General features: G+C 60.4%; 2 protein-coding genes across 2 annotated transcripts in view; both read right to left on the reverse strand.

Annotated features, from left to right (window-relative positions):
* The window catches only part of Sema6a (semaphorin 6A), a 99351-nt gene extending 86023 nt beyond the window's left edge, over positions 1–13328 (reverse strand). The window contains exon 1 of the mRNA XM_070031526.1: positions 13232–13328. The gene's annotated coding sequence lies outside the window, so the exon portion shown is untranslated. The remainder of the gene's footprint in view (positions 1–13231) is intronic.
* Positions 9535–14464, reverse strand: LOC138833178 (collagen alpha-1(III) chain-like). The gene is made up of 2 exons (XM_070031541.1): positions 12387–14464; positions 9535–9607 (listed from the first exon to the last, which is right to left on the reverse strand). Exons 1-2 carry the CDS (start codon positions 14462–14464, stop codon positions 9535–9537), a joined length of 2151 nt encoding a protein of 716 aa, XP_069887642.1.
* Between the last annotated feature and the right edge of the window lie 2685 nt (positions 14465–17149).

The raw sequence follows: 17149 nt of genomic DNA on the forward strand, positions 1-17149 counted from the left end.
AGCCCGGGCAGGAAAGTCCATGAAACTCTTATCTCCAATACATCACCAGAAAAATCAAAAGTGGGGCTGTGGCTCAAGTGGTAGAGCGCTCGCCTTGAGCTGAAGAGCTGAGGGACAGCGCCCAGGCCCTGAGTTCAAGTCCCAAAACCGACCAAAAAAAAAAGTTCTTATAGAGGTGATGGACAGAAGAGTTACAGTTACATAAGTCGGGTAAAGAACCCGTTTCTTTTTGGACAACATCATCCCTTCCCCACCCCCATCCCCGGTCCCCACCCACAAGCTGTACAGTTCACGTCCAATGTAGTGTCGGTGGTGAGGCTGTGTTTTTGTGGGTGCCCTGGTATTACGGCATGAAGTCTCCCCAGTGCTGGACCAGAAGTGGACGTTTAAACCTCCTTAGTCTGAAGTCCTTCAGCCCTTGTTTTGGGGGGGGGGGACACAAGAAAGCAAGGTAGCCCGGCCTTTGGCCTCGTCCCTCACGCTCACACACGTGACCCACGTCGCTCCCCAGACGGCAGCCACAGTGGCTGAGTGTTACTTCTGCTCCTCACCTCTGTCCGTGGGCCGAGCGAGGCGGCATCTGGCCCCTCTTCTTGCTTTCGGCCTTAGCAGATTCATACGTCTAAACCCAACCTCATCATTCACCATTCATCCTCTGGCTGCCGACCTCCAGCTGTCTACAGAGCGGGGCCCGGCCTCCGTCGGCGGGGCCGGCCTCCACCGGCCAGCCTCCCCCGTTCTGTCCTCTGGCTCACCCCTGCCTTCTGCAGGACCGCTTCTCCTCCTGCGCCAACCACACTCAGGCTTTAGCAGGGCTCAAAGGCCGCCGCCTCCTCCAGGAAGCCCTGGGGTGGGCTCCCCACTGGACAGGGCTGCTCCTCCCTGACCCGCTCAGCAGCCTCACCTCTGAGACCAGGCCGGCCGCTGAGCTGACACACAGCCGTGCTACTTGGGAGAACACGGGTTCAAGGCCCGACAGTAGGCCTGGGATGAATCAGGAGGTCCCAGACACGGTGCTCAGGGTCTGCACTGCAGAGCTAGTGAGAGACTCCTCAGAGAATGGGGGTGGGAGGACACCGGGAGGGAGGGAAGCAGGAAGCGTCCCCACACGCGGCCCACACGGGCCACGTCTGCTCCCCCTGGAAACACATGCGTGTCTTCAAGAAGCAGGTCACATATGTCACCCAGCTAAGCACAGTCCTGCCCAAGCGTCTGGTTCAGCATTTTTTGTTGTTGTCGGTCATGGGGCTTGAACTCTGGGCCTGGGCGCTGTCCCTCAGCTCTTCAGCACAAGGCGAGCGCTCTACCACTTGAGCTACAGCGCCACTTCTGGTTTTCTGGTGGTTCATGGGAGATCAGAGTCTCACGGACTTTCCTGCCCGGGCTGGCTTTGAACCGCGATCCTCAGCTTGTGGGAGGCTGGGACGGCCCCGTGTCTGGGTCTCGGGCTGAGGGGCTTCGTTCACTAAGCACGGCACAAACATTACATGACACACCGGAGCAAAGAGTCCAGGGAGAGTGGGGACCCTGCCCTGGCCCCTCTCAGAAGACGCTGCATCTCAGTGATAACAACACAGGAGGTGTGAGCTCACGCTCAGGTTTTCCACGCTGCATGTGTCCACACACCTGGCACAGTGGGGGGTGGGGGGGCGCAGGGCTGAAGCTCTGGAGGAGGCAGGGGCAGCCATGTGGCCCTTCCTGGGAAGCGGATGTTTTCAGGCAGTGTTCACTGGTTTCACAGCAAAAGTGACCTTAAAGCTACGCCCTCTGAGATCCCCGGAGAGTTCATTAATCAGCACGTCCAGCAAGCTCCGCTTCCCCTCGCCGCACATCAGAGGAAACACCTTGCAGATAAAAGTTGATTGTGTGTGTGCGGCACGCGCATGCGCATGCTTGTGTGTGACTGTCCACACAGGCTCACACACTGGCACCAAGGCTCGAACTCAAGGCCTAACAGTTTTGCTCAGTTTTCTGGCTCCTGGCTGGTGCTCTACCACCCAGAGCCACGCCTCCAGTCAGGCTTTTTGCTGGCTGGTAGACCTGGAGTCTTGCAGATGTTTTCCCCCCCTAGCTGACTCTGAACCACAATCCTCCAAGCCTCGGCCTTCTGACTGCTACAGGGGTGAACCACCGCGTCCCGTACACTTGCTGAATTATTTTATTATTCTGCTATTCTCCGCTCGTCGTACACATCGTTTATAAAGCTGATTTTTCTTTTTACTAGAAAACATTTCCCCGTACTGTCTGCCCTCTTTCTAGTGTGAACAGCTCTTCTCTCGGCAAACTTGGGCTTTATTTCTATTACAATAGAGCCAGGGATATTGCATTAGTAAGAGATCGCGCTGAAAACTGCTCTCGATCATCACTACCCACAACAGAGTATAGAAAAATATTACAAATCAATTCAACTTTAGTAATTTCTCATTAGGATGCCTACAGATGGGTAAGTCTAATTGTAAAAGCTAAGCATTTATAATTCATAAGCACAAATTATGCTAAACTAGATGGGTTCTATGCTATTAAGGCTTCGTATAAGCGGCAGAATGATTGTTCGCACAGAAATTTAATTCATAAGTTGGCATTTATATATTAGATCTAACTTTTATGCGACTCCCTACTTAAAAGTTGAATGTAAATAGCGCATTAACATTTACAATTACGCTTCCCGCTATCGGTTCTGAAACTCCAGGAACAGCAAAAGTTACTTCCGACCTAAGGCAGCCCCATGCCCCTATTTCCATGTGTGGGTGAAGGCCGCTGGTCTCCCGCCCGGAGCCCGCAGCCTGGTTTTACCTGGGAAAATGGAGGCCGCGTGCAAATACCCCTGTGAACCAGTGGCAACCGAAATTCCGATAGGCTTTACAGATTCGGGTCCGCGTCAGCTTTCCCTCACCTTACTCTTGATGGGAGTCTTAGCAAAGGACAGACAGGGGACAGGGGACAGGACCCCACTTCTCATGGTAACAAGAGCCTGGCGTGAGCAGACAATGGAAGGTTCGTGTCCTTGATGCCTGAGCAGGCTCCGTCTAAACACCTGGGCATTGAGACCTTGGAAGAATACACATGCACGCACACACGCGTGTGCACACACCATCAGAAACCACTCGTTAGCATCACTTAAAAATCTACGGTGTAGTGTAGACAGATCTGGCCCAAAGCGGTTTGTCTGCCTGAAGATAAGACAATGAAACCTGGGAACATTTGTTTTAGGAAGGGGTGAGGGGGTCTACGCAGGGACACGCTGTGAACGTGTGTACACTGAACACACTAATGAATGCTAATCACAGCAACAGCAACTAACAGCACAGAGGCCGGCGCCGGCAGGCAAGTCTGTGAACCTCTTTCCTCCTATTAATCAACAGCCAGAAGTGGAGCTGTGGCTCAAGTAGTAGAGTGCCAACCTCGAGCAACAACAACAACAAAGCTCAGGGACACCATCCAGGTTCTGAGTTCAAGCCCTAGGACTGGTGCGTGCGCACGCACACACACACACACACACACACACACTCACACCTTGCATTTGACAGACATCTACACAGAAGGCATAGTACATCTTTTTCTAAATACTACGTTTGATGCTACATCCAACCCAACCACTCCCCGCCCCACCCCACCAAAATAAACACAAAACCAGAGCTTTACTCTTTGTCTACTTCCTGTCTTCTTTATTCCTTTCTAACAAGGAACTTGAAGAACACCACAAAGCAAGAGCAGGATCATTTTCCTGTCAGAGGTCTGTAATTCTGGATTTACAAAGGCGTGGGTTTTTTTGTGGCTTCTGGGAGCTTTAGGAGGGAGTGTGTGTGTGTGTGTGTGTGTGTGTGTGTGTGTGTGTGTAAGAGTTGGGAGATAATTACAGCCTATGGGTAAGCCAAACCTGCTATGACACTTGGACGTGTTTCCCCAGCAAGAACTCCGGCCAGCGGCCAGAAGCCGGGTGAAGGAGCTATTTCAGTCCACGGCATCCTTTTTTCATTTACTGACCCCCCAAACCCGCCCTCCCGTGTGGTTGGGGGGGGAAGAACCCCGACTCCTAGGCCACACGGGTGGCGAAAACACACATTGAGCTCCCACAAAACTTCTGGCCAGCCGGAGCTGGGCAGCGTAAGCCGGCTTTGCAGCTGCCTTTGAACATGAACACTAGTCATTTCCTAGTTGTCGTTGGCTTTTCTAAGCGGCTCATTTTCTAGATGAGTCCCATTTGTAATGAGCGAGGGCCGTGTGCCTCTTCAGCATCTCCCTGGGCTGGCTTCTCTCTTTCCTTTCTTTCTCGTGATGTCTTGGGGCATCCCGAGTTCTACACTGCTGGCTTCTGTCCTGTCTCGGGGTCTTAATCTCTGGAGGAAGCGGGATTGTGTTCAAGTGTTAGGGGAAGCCAGCATTTGTGACCAGGTGGCGTTTCTAACAGGGGCCCATGGAACCCCCCGCTCCCCCCCACGCACGGACACCCTCCCTTCCACGCCTCACACCCCAAAGCGTGTGTGTACATAACGTGTACACAACTGGAAACGTTTCCTTATCGGCCCTCAAGCCAAAACCTTTGGGAAGACACACACACACACACACACACACACACACACACACACACACACACACACACACACGAGAGCAAAACAGTAAAAAGGCTAAAGGAACGAAAAGTACTCGTTTTCCAAAGCTGACACTGTCCTTAGACCCCCCCAAATCTACCAGTGCCCTCTTCTTGTGGGAACACACAGTAAGATGGCCTCTAGATCTTCCGTAATGCAACAAAACAAACCCTGAAGATTAAGCCCAGTGGAATCTCTAAATGTTTACGGAGCCTCCAAACAAACACTGGCTCCACCCAACATCACCCTGCTGATCGCCGGGTCAGCACCAAATGGGGAGGCGGAGGCTCTGAGCCAGGCCGCCACGGTCCCATCCACCTGCGCGTTGACACATAAATCGCTCCTCATCCAGTGCTCGCGCCCCTCCTGCTTTCCGGTGGAAAGATGAAAAGAAGTCCCATCAGCTCCTAGGACTGTAAATTATTTCTCCCCCCTCCCACGGCCCCCCGTAAGACAGGGCGAGCAGCAAGTCCTGGAGTAAATAGCAGCTGGATGTGCGGGTAACGAGGCCCAGGGAGACGCGCTCCAGGTTGGCTCTTTTCATCTCGGCCTGAATTACAGGAGAAGTGGTTTTCAACTCTGGCAGAGCACCGACGCGCAGGCAGCCGCCAGCCCAGGGAGCCCCAGGAACAGCTTCCAACCTTCCCAAGACTGCGGCCCTCTCCCAGGCCCCGCAGCTATGGCAACGGCATAAGAAAGCAGCCTCCATGATTAATAGATGACGGTGGTCTCGTGACAGCGCCTGGCAGGCCAGGACTCGGGAGGCGAGCGGGATTAGCCCTCCATCCAGCTTGGAGGCCATTAGTGAGCATCTTTGCATCTGGCAGGAGCTGGCCCCACGCGGCCCGCCCTGGCTTTCCTGCCACACTCGCCGGGCAGGGAGGGCCGGGGAAGGGCCCTGCACCCTGGGGGCCCGAGGCCTAGCAACAAATGCTCTCAGAACCCCAAATATGTGAATGAACATGAGTGTGTGTAGTTCGGGGGCCGGGGGGAGGGGGAGGGAAGGGAACGTGTCTTGCAGGATGTAAAGCTCCCACAAAACATTTCCACCTCCAGGCCTCCAGTCACCAGCTCATTCCGTACTCCAGACATTTCCTTTCTCAAGCAGACTCTGGGGAGAGAGGTGCCACGGGACACCCCGAGATATGAGTTCAAAGGTACGGGTGCCGTCCAGGGACAGGAGACGAGAAAAAACCCATCACACAAGACTCCCGTCTGAATCCTCCGCATAATAGTCATCAGTAAGGGACATAAAACATGCACACACAAACACGTGTACACGCATCATAGTCATCAGTAAGGGACATAAAACATGCACACACAAACACGTGTACACACATCATAGTCATCAGTAAGGGACATAAAACATGCACACACAAACACGTGTACACAGTGTATAGGTATGCACACGCAACATGTTTACATCAATGTACATATATACATGTTTGTATATAAAGGTGTGCATACACATGAACACACAAGGATGCATGCAGATATGCACATGTATATACATATATAAAAATGTGTATACACACATATACATGCATGTGTATATGCAAAAAGTACACATATATGTATATGCAAATCCGCATATGCATATATGTACACACAAATGTGTACACATAGATATGCAATAACAGATAGACATATATGTACACATGCATGCATGTATACATAAATGTGTACACACATATGTGTGCATAATCAGTGTGTACACACATGTATATATTACAAATATGTGTGCATATATACATGTATATGTTCATATATACATGTGTGTACACATCCATGTGTATTATATAAATATGTATATACATGCACAGGTATATGTGTACACATACATAGGTATATGTAAATGTGCACAAAATCACACACATATGTACATATAAATATGTACACTCATACATACGTATATGTGAATATATGCACATATACACATATGTGTATATATACACATATAAACATGCACACAATGTGTATATGTGTGAACGTGTACACATACAGTGCATACATACATGTATGTGTGTGCATTTGCACACATGCACACTCATGTATGTATAGACAAATGTGTATGCACAGTGCACCTCTACATGTATGTATATGTGTGCACACACACACACACTGGGCTGGTACTGGAACTTGAACTTGGGCCTCAAACTCTCACTTCATGCTTTTCAATCAAGCCTAGCGCTCTACCACTTGAGCCGCAGCTCCACTTCTGGCTTTCTGGTGTTCACGGGACGTAAGAGTCTCACAGGCTTTCCTGCCTGGGCTGGCTTTGAACCCCGACTCTCAGATCTCAGCCTCCTGAGCAGCTAACGTTCACAAGTGTGAGCCACCCACCCGGCCACCCTAACGCGCGTGTTCTCAGTTTCCCCAACTGTCCCTTTCCCCGGCGCCTGCTTTCCTGGGATTTGTGCCAGGCCCTGTCCCGTCCAGTGCTGTCCCGTCCAGTCCTGTCCTGTCCAGTCCTGGCTGAAGGCTCGGCACCAGCTTTGAGGTTCTCCTCCCGATGGTCTTAATAGGCACAAAGGCCCTGCAACACATTTACTCCCGGCGGCAGTGATCAGTGGGGCAGCCAGCTGGCCACCGGCATGAACCTGACCGTGAGGAACAATCTGGGTCTAAAGGCAGTACTTAGGTGTAAAGACTTGCTGAGGATTCTGGGACAGCGACCATTACCATGGCCCATTGGAAGGACCCTGCCCTTTGAGTCACCCGCTGATGCTGTCCCTCAGCTCTTCAGCTCAAGGCGAGCGCTCTACCACCTGAGCCACAGCGCCACTTCCGGTTTTCTGGTGGTTCATGGGAGATCAGCATCTCACAGACTTTCTTCCTGCCTGGGCTGGCTTTGAACCTCGATCCTCACATCTCAGCCTCCTGAGTAGCTAGGATGACAGGCGTGAGCCACCAGAGCCCGGCTAGATAGTGCTTTCTTAAATCCACCCTTGGGCTCCGGTTTAGCACTGCCCGTCCGGCTGCTTGCTACTGTTGTATCTGCACTGTGTTTGGTTGGTTTTCCTCCGTCCACGTTCTGGGTGTGATACCCCAACTTCCACAGTTGGAGGGGGGGAGGAAGGAGGGGGGAGAAGAAGGCTGCCCCTCCCGTTCCCCGCACGTGACCTCTTCACACACTTCCACGCTGGCCGCCCTGGTGCAACAGCTGTTTCCATCCTAACCCCTGGGCACAGGACCCGCTCACACCGTTTCCTTTTGCGTGCTCCACCCTCTCCCTCCACCCCCCCCCCAAAAAAAACAACCACCAAAGCGCTGTCCGGATTTCCCATGGCAACTGAAGTTTCCCAAATAAAAGGCACACTTTGTATTCAATGAGCACTTGGGATCAGATTTATTCTTCTCTTGTCATTCTAGATACTCAGGCCCTGAGTTCAAGCCCCAGGACCGGCACACACACACACACACACACACACTCACACATATGATCACACTCAACATTTGTGAAGGAAACTGAGGCAGGGGACATATGGAACAAAGTCATACCTGTTACAGGTAAATGGTGGGAAAAAGTCCAAAGAGATGAACGAACCCAAGAGTATTGGAGGTGCACCACAAAACCTGCCTCACCCCGCCCTCCCATCACAAAGACCAAGCCTGGACTCCAGTGCTCCACCTGTCCACCCACCTACGGGATCCCGTAAGGTATTCGGGCCACAGCTCTTCTAGTTCTTAAATAACGGCTGGCTGAGCGCCATTCCCACGACCTGGCCAGACTGAAGGTCACCCCTGCTCTGCTCTGCCCACCTTCCCTTTCCCAGCCTTGGACCCAGGCCCCACCCGCAGCGCGCATTCCCAGTACACGTGAGGACGTGGTGACATTTTTGACCTCCACGCCATGGATGCTGAAAATCTAGGCCCACAGAGCCCTGCCTGTGCTCTGGTGCAGGTCAGGGCCTGGGCGGGAGGGAGCGCGGGTCCCCGACTCTCCCTGGGCACATTCTCCATTTTTCCTGACTCTGAGTCTCACTGGTGGTTTCAAACTCTTCTCCTCACACCAGGTGAGGGGAAAAAAAAACCCATAAGTGAGCATTCATCGAACTTATTTAAACGAAAGCAGCGTCAGGGGCGGGTGGGAAGGTCTCTCACTGGCTCCAGGCTGGGGATTCTCAACAGTGCGTTCTTCGGCTGCGTACCACCTAGGCACAGGGCCGGCAAATGGGCTCCTGGGCATTCCACACTGCCCTCAAGGACCATGCACTTTGTTTTTTTAAACCAACTGTTGCCAACTGCGAACTAACACGCAAGCTCAAGGGTTAGCACACAGAACAAATGGGACCGGAGTCAAAAGCTCAGGGCCCAGGAAGGCCGGCTGTCCTCAGAGCTCCGTGTCTTTTGGCACGTTGATGTCACACAACTCAGTTGTATGTGACAGATGTGAGGGGAGGAGGGGGCGGGAACGGACAGGCTCCCACAGGCCAACAGCCCAGCGGCATCCAGGGGCATCGCGGTTCTGGTTCGGCGCACGAGATCTCCTGTCTGCGCACAAAGGGACAAGGCACCCACGCAAACACACGGGCGGTCACGCATGCAGAGTTCATCTGATGACCACACCACCCAGGCAAGCCAGGGCGGACAGGGGAATAAAGACCCCTGTGCTAGAAGCTTCCCTCTTTCTCCACTCTGCAAATCACTTCTTATAGAAAGGCAGACCCACAGCACCACGCCTGCTTTTACATAGCATAAAAATCTCCATCCTGTGATTGTGCGTCTGTGTGTGTTTGTGCGTGTGCCAGTACCGGGGCTTGAACTCAGGGCCTGCACGTTGTCCCTTAGCTTTTGTTCACTCGAGGCTGGTGCTCAACCACTTGAGCCAGCAGCTCCACTCCCAGCTTTTTGCTGGTTAATTGGAAATAAGACTTCCCTGCTGCCCAGGCCAACGTTGAAATTTGATCCTTACATCTAGCCTCTCTAGCTTCTCTAGCTAAGGTTACGGCATGAACGTGTCAAGTGTGACGTAGCCATTAGGTCCCTGAGGAGCTGTCTCTCCGGGGTAGCACCGGCTATTTGTGGGGTCTGGAGGAGTAGGGGCTGAACCCCCAGTTAGTGTCATTAGCACCGTGATGTTCACATTGCCAGCGCCCATCTGGCTCACAGGGCCCGGCCCCTTGGGTGAGGACTATTCCCTCATCAGTCCCGCGCCCTCCCTCCCTTCCTCCCTCCTCCCTCCCTCCCTCCCTCCCTGCCCCTGGAGGTTTGTGGGCATGACATCTTATTTGCCCATTTCAAAGGGATTAAATGCCTCCCTCCCTCCTCTACCTCACCAAACCCCCACGAGGCCATGCGGTTGCCAGCAGAGAAAATAGCTCGGCTGGCTCTTTGCAGCACATTTTAAGGCAGAGGAGAAAAGGCCGGCGCGCTGGGGGAAAGAGAGCTATCTCAGAGATAAGATGGCTCCAGGGCACTCCTCCCCCAAGAGAGTCCGGGAAGGGGTCCTGGCCTGAGTGGGGGAGACCACGGAACACCCCAAGAATAATTCACCTCCCCCCCACAGCACTCCAAAAGGTAGCCGCCCCCACCCGCCAGGAACTCTGGAGTAAACAAGGTAGGGACATCCACCCCCAGGGAGAAAGGTGGCCATCAACGGGTCTCTAAGCCTGGAGGGGAAGGTGACTGGGGGGGAGGAGGAGGAGAGGGGGGGAGCGGGAGGGGAGGGCCCTACACCAAAGCAGCAAATGGCAAATGCCTCATTAAAGCACGCGTCCACACAAAAAACACGCAGGACAGGCCCCGCCGCAGCTGAGCCCACCGACTTCTTTTGTTAAGCACTTGTACAAAGCTGTGAACAGTTCCCTAAGTCAGGTTGTGCACACCAGGCTTCCTCGGTCACCTCCTCCCTCAAACACAAACAAAAACTTTAGGCCTAATCGCCATCCCTCTTTTGGAGTTCAGTCTGCAAAGAGTTAATGCAGGACGCCCACCGCGCACTGGCGTGTGGTGCCTGAGCCCTCTGTCCGGATTTACCTCCGGATTCGAGCCCCCCCCCACCTCCCCCTCCCCACCGAATCTGAGAGTGCCGTGACTCATTCATTGTTCACACACTGGCGTCTGGGTCCGGCCGCACATGCACGTTGTTCACGGGGACGTCTTCCACTGGGCTGCAGCCATCCCTACCATTCCACACACCCCCTCCACCAGTGGAGTGTCACGTGCCCACTCAAGAGGAGAAGAGCCTGTTTCGTGGATGGGAAAAGCATGCACTAGACTTTGAGAGAACTCAGGGGGCGTGTGCTGTGTGTGTGTGTGTGTATTCGGAGTCACGGTTAATATACCTCTTTGTAATAAACACAGACCTGCAGGAAACACACACACACACACACACACACACACACACACACACACACGTGCTCTTCTCGCAGCCACGTGAGCCACGTACACCTCCCCCCCTCTGCTCACGTGTGTGTGCACATTTACCTGGGGGTACCCAGCCGGCTCTTAGGAATTTTTACCTGTTCAAACAACTGCCATGCTGCTGTCCAAAATGCACACGCTGAAGATTCTAGCTCAGCCCTCCTGCCTGGTCGGGAAACCTGTCACCTTTCTGAAAGCTAGCTTTTAAACCACTGCACAGACGCTGGGAATAAGGAGTTTGCACACACACACATACACACACACACACACACGAAAACAACGGAAGAGGCTCACACCACCAAATCAAGCCTTTCCATCAGATTCTCTTCTCTGTTTGAAGCTGGGATGGCCAGTGTCTAGAATCAAAATAAAAACACGCAGTGTGTGTGTGTGTGTGTGTGTGTGTGTGTGTGTGTGTGTGTGTGTGTGTGTGGTGTGTAGATGGAGATGTCCCAGATTCACACGGACGTCATCCGGGAGACAAGGCTGCTGGTAAACCAGATTCACATGGCTGGCACAATACTTTTCTTTTAAACCAGATAGTTCGGTTGATAGGTGGAGCCAGGGCTCCGTGTTTGGCGGCTGGGTTGGTGGTGACCCCCGGCTGGGTGGGCTGAGCGGGTTGCTGGTGACCCCACCCTGCAGCCGGCTGCGGTAGCCTTGGACCCGGGGCAGTGCCGGCCCAGGGGACCACATAAGGGATTGAGTTAAAAGATGAAAAACACCAACACCCTAGACCCCAGACTGCAGACCTCAGGCCGGGACCCAGACCCCAGATCCAGACCCCAGACCCCAGACCCAGGACCCCAGACCCAGCCTGCAGACCTCAGGCCGGGACCCAGACCCCAGATCCAGATCCAGACCCCAGACCCCAGACCCCGGACCCCAGACCCAGACTGCAGACCTCAGGCCGGGACCCAGACCCCAGATCCAGATCCAGACCCCAGACCCCAGACCCCGGACCCCAGACCCAGCCTGCAGACCTCAGGCCGGGACCCAGACCCCAGATCCAGACCCCAGACCCCAGACCCAGACCCCGGACCCAGACTGCAGACTTCAGGCCGGGACCCAGACCCCAGATCCAGATCCAGACCCCAGACCCAGACCCCGGACCCCAGCCCCCCAGCGCTGTCCCCAGCGATGGGAGCAGCGGGTGGCGGAGCCGGTGCCAGGCGCGCAGCCGGGGAGGCAGAGCCGCCGCGGGGCCGGGCCGGGGAGGCCGGGGATGGAGAGGCCGGGGCCGGGGACCGCGGGCACGGCCACTGGCTTTGTTGGCTTTTCCAATCAGAGTCCAGAAAGTTGTGTGTCTGTCCGTGTGTCCGTGTGCGCGTGTCCGTGTGTTCGGCCGTCCCCGGACCCGCTGGGTCTCCAACCCGGGGTGCGCCGGGCGCTGCGCTCCCCGCCCGGCCTCCGCCCCGGCCGCGCGCGCACCTTGCGCGGGGACCCCCGGCCCCGACCCCGCTTCCCCCGGCCCGGCCCCGCTTCCCCGGCCCCGACCCCGCTTCCCCGGCTCCCCGGCCCCGATCCCGATCCCCGATCCTGACATCCCCGATCCCCGATCCTGACATCCCCGATCCCCGATCCCCGCCCCGCCGCCCCGGCTCCCCGGTCCCCGCCCCGCCGCCCCGGCTCCCCGCTTCCCCGGCCCCGGCTCCCCGCTTCCCCGGCCCCGGCTCCCCGCTTCCCCGGCCCCGGCTCCCCGCTTCCCCGGCCCCGGCTCCCCGCTTCCCCGGCCCCGGCTCCCCGCTTCCCCGGCCCCGACCCCGCGGCGGCGCCCGCGCTCCCGGCGATCGCAGAAACTTTGCCGGGCTCGGGGCCCCGCGGCCGCGCGCGTCCCGGGGGCCGGGGCGGGGGTCGGGCCCGGGCGGGGGCGCTGCGGGGTCGGAGCCGAGGGGAGCCGGGGACCGGGGCCGGGGCGGGGGCGCTGCGGGGTCCCCGCGAACCGCACCCGGCGCCGGGGCCGGGGCTCCGCGGGGCGGCGGAGGGTCGGAGCCGAGGCGGGGGGCGCGGGCGGGGCGGCGCGGGGACCCCGCGGGACCCCGGCCGGCCCCACCCTCCCCGCCCGCCGCCCCCTTCCCTCCCGCGGACGGACCGAGGCGGGGCCGCGCGGAGCCCGGACAGCGAGCAGACAAAGCCCGGAGCCCCGCGCCCGGCCGGGCCGGGCCGCCGCGAGTTCCCGGAGCCCCGGGGCGGGCGGACAACAAAAGACCGGCGCCCCGGCCCGGCCCCCGACGGGGCCCCCGCCGCCCTCCCCGTCCCGCCCGGCCCGGCCGTACCTGGAGCGGAGCTGCGGCGGGCGGGCGGCGGGGCGCGGGGCCCGTCAGGCGCCCCTGCCCGGGGCGGCGCCGGCCCGGCCGCGCCGGGTCCACATCCCCGCGGGCCCCGGGACGGCTCAGGCCGCGGCCATGGGCGCGCGCGGGGGGCCCCGTGCTGCGGGCGCGGCGCCGGCTCAGGCGCTCATCGCGGGCGGCGCGGGCGGTGCGGGCGCCGCGCTCCGGGCCGGGCGGGCGGGGGGGTGCGGCGCCGCGGCCACGCGCGCCCGGGCGGTGCGGACGGACGGACGGACGGGCGGGCGGTGGGGCGGACGGGCGGACGGCGCGGCGCGGCGGCGAGTGCGGCCTCGCCCCGAGCCGCTCCGACTCCTCTGTCACCGGAGAGGCCGGGCGCGGGCGGAGCCAAGTCCCGGACTGGATCGCGCGGGGCGGACGCTCCCGCCCTCCCCGCCGCCCCGCCTCCCGGGCTGGCGACGCCGCCGACCCGAAGGAGGACCGCGGCCGGGGCCCCGGGGGGGGGGGGGCGGGGGAGAGGGGCCGAGCGGGCGGGGAGAAAAGAGCCGGGCTGGGGGGGGGGCTGCGGGTGGAGCCGCGCCGGCCCCGCGCCCCGGCGGTGGCGGACCCCCCAGCACACCCCGAGCCCCCCGCGGTGCGAAGGTGACCGGCCCGGGCTGCGCGGGGCGCGGGGCGCACGTCGGGTTTCCCAGATGGAAAAGTTTTGGGGCGCGCCGCCCGGCCGGGGAGCGGGGTACGGGCGTCGCCGGCGGGGCGCGGAGCGCGCACGAGGCGCGGGGGGGCGCGGGGTGCGGTGGGCACGGAAGGGCGCACGGGGCGCGGGAGGGCGCGGGGTGCGGGAGGGCGCGGGGTGCGGGAGGGCGCGGGGCGCGGGAGGGCGCGGGGCGCGGGAGGGCGCACGGGGTGCGGGAGGGCACGGAAGGGCGCACGGGGCGCGGGAGGGCGCGCGGTGCGGGAGAGCGCGGGGCACGAGAGGACATACGGGGTGCGGGAGGGCGCACGGGGTGCGGGAGGGCACACGGGGTGCGGGAGGGCGCACGGGGTGCGGGAGGGCGCACGGGGTGCGGGAGGGCGCACGGGGTGCGGAAGGGCACACGGGGCGCGGGAGGGCGCGGGAGGGCGCACGGGGTGCGGGAGGGCGCACGGGGTGCGGGAGGGCACACGGGGTGCGGGAGGGCGCGGGAGGGCGCACGGGGCGCGGGAGGGCGCGGGAGGGCGCATGGGGTGCGGGAGGGCGCGGGGTGCGGGAGGGCGCGGGAGGGCGCATGGGGTGCGGGAGGGCGCGGGGTGCGGGAGGGCGCGGGAGGGCGCATGGGGTGCGGGAGGGCACACGGGGTGCGGGAGGGCGCGGGAGGGCGCACGGGGCGCGGGAGGGCGCACGGGGTGCGGGAGGGCGCGGGAGGGCGCACGGGGCGCGGGAGGGCGCACGGGGTGTGGGAGGGCGCGGGCCGCCCCCCTCGGACACCCCGACTTCTTCGGGCCGCGGCGCGGGGTCGGGCCAGCGCGGGGTTGGGGTGGAGGCCGTGCGCCCGGGGCGGGGCGGGGGTCCCCCGCAGCCCCCCGCACGGCTGCGATCGTGGGTGGGGATCGTGGGTGGGGCGGAGGGCGGCGCGGGGCGGCGGGCGGGGCCGGGCGCCGCCGTTACCTGTGCGTGGCCGCGTCCCGCGCGCCGCCCGCCTCCGCCGGCTCCCGAGGGGCCCGCGCGCCCCGCCACCCTGGTGGGGGGAGGGGAGGGACGGAGGTCACCGGTCCCGGGGGTGGGGGAGCGGTGGACGCGGGTGGGCCGGCCCGGCCTGCAGGAGCGCCGCAGCGCCAGCAGGGGCCGCCATCGCCTCCCTCCGCGGAGCCGCCGAGACCCTGGGGGGGGGGGCTGGGTGCGCGCGCAGCCGCGGGACTGGGGGGGGGGAGAGGGGCGAGGACCCCAGGGCGCCCCGGCCATCGGAGGTGGGGTCCCCGCCGCCCACCCCCGGGCCCCTCCGCCATGCACATTGTGTCCGATGAGAGCTAACCACACCACCAACGCATCCGAAGTAGCCAGCTCTAAGCAGGCCGGGCCGGCCGGGCCCCCTGCTCCTCCTGGGGCTCCTGCCCCGTGCGGACGGGCCTGCCCCCTGGAGAGGGGAGGACCAGGAGGGAGGCATGGCTGGACAGGGGATGTCAGTTTCCAATACTAATACTTGGCAGGTTGAACCCTGGGCTTCCTCAGGGAGCCAGGAGGCCAGAGCGTGAACACACACGCACGCCTGAGCCAGGAGGCCAGAGCGTGCACACACCACGCACACCTGAGCCAGGAGGCCAGAGCGTGAACACACACGCCTGAGCCAGGAGGCCAGAGCGTGCACACACCACGCACACCTGAGCCAGGAGGCCAGAGCGTGCACACACACACACACCTGAGCCAGGAGGCCAGAGCGTGAACACACACGCACGCCTGAGCCAGGAGACCAGAGCGTGAACACACACACACACACCTGAGCCAGGAGGCCAGAGCGTGCACACACACACGCACGCCTGAGCCAGGAGGCCAGAGCGTGAACACACACGCACGCCTGAGCCAGGAGGCCAGAGCGTGAACACACACGCACGCCTGAGCCAGGAGGCCAGAGCGTGAACACACACGCACGGCTGAGCCAGGAGGCCAGAGCGTGAACACACACGCACGCCTGAGCCAGGAGGCCAGAGCGTGAACACACACGCAGGCCTGAGCCAGGAGGCCAGAGCATGCACACACACGCACGCCTGAGCCAGGAGGCCAGAGCGTGAACACACGCACGCCTGACCCAGGAGGCCAGAGCGTGAACACACACGCAGGCCTGAGCCAGGAGGCCAGCGCACACCTCCCTGAGGATGGTGGGTGTGTGGGGAGTGTGTGGGGACGGAGGGGGGAAGCAGGGGGAAGGAATCTCCAGTTTTACTTTTGGGCTGAGGTAAAGACATACAGCGCCTACAATCTTGCCGGCAACAATCACGTCCTGAAGTCTCCCCACCCGATCGGCTGCCCCACGTGGAGCTGGCCACGGGATGTTACACTCATCAGATAACCCTGGAGTCTACATCCAGGGTTACCAGGCCTACCTGGGTGTACCAGGCCTACTGGGGGTACCCAGGCCTACCTGGGGGTACCAGGCCTACCTGAGGTTACCAGGCCTACTGGGGGTACCCAGGCCTACCTGGGGGTACCAGGCCTACCTGAGGTTACCAGGCCTACTGGGGGTACCAGGACTACCCCGGGGCAGGACCCTCACGACATCAAACTCAGGCCACTCCCAGAGGCCATCAAACCACCGCCCCCGACCCAAAGCCTTTGACGTCTGCCGCTTACCTGCTGGACGGGGTCACAGGCCCACCCGGGAAGCACGCACAGCCGGCCGTGTGGGGTCTGTCGCCTGGCCTGGAGAGCGGGTGCCCGAGGCCTCATCCTGCCAAGGGGCCTCTGCAGTGGAGTCCCTTATTAACCCGCCGTCGCGGGCACGTCCCTGGCCCTCCTGGAGGCCGGGTGGTGGAGTTGTGCGGCCGGGATGGCCGTGGGGATGAGGAAGTCAGGGCCCCAGTATCATCCCAGCACCCCTCACATGACCGCTCCCGGGGTCAGACAGGCCCCGAGGAGCTGTGGCTTGCCTGATGTCAAGAGCCGGGTCCCAGCTGGGAGGCGTGAATGGCCACGCCCTTGGGTGACCGCATACGTGACCATAGCCACCTCCCCGCAAACCCCTGGAAAGAAGGCCAGGGTCCGATTAGAATCTCAGCTTCGGGGCAGCGGAGGAGCAAGAGACTTCCGGGCTATTATTTCTTCACAATCCAGAGCCCTCACCACACTGTCCACCTTTGGCCACCTTTTCCAGAGTGTACACACACACACACACACACACACACACACACACACACACACAATATTCCTCACCCAGC

The sequence above is a fragment of the Dipodomys merriami genome, unplaced genomic scaffold (genome assembly GCF_024711535.1).
Source record: "Dipodomys merriami isolate MVZ:Mamm:240054 unplaced genomic scaffold, mDipMer1.0.p SCAF_201, whole genome shotgun sequence".
In the NCBI taxonomy this organism is placed as follows: Eukaryota; Metazoa; Chordata; class Mammalia; order Rodentia; family Heteromyidae; genus Dipodomys; species Dipodomys merriami.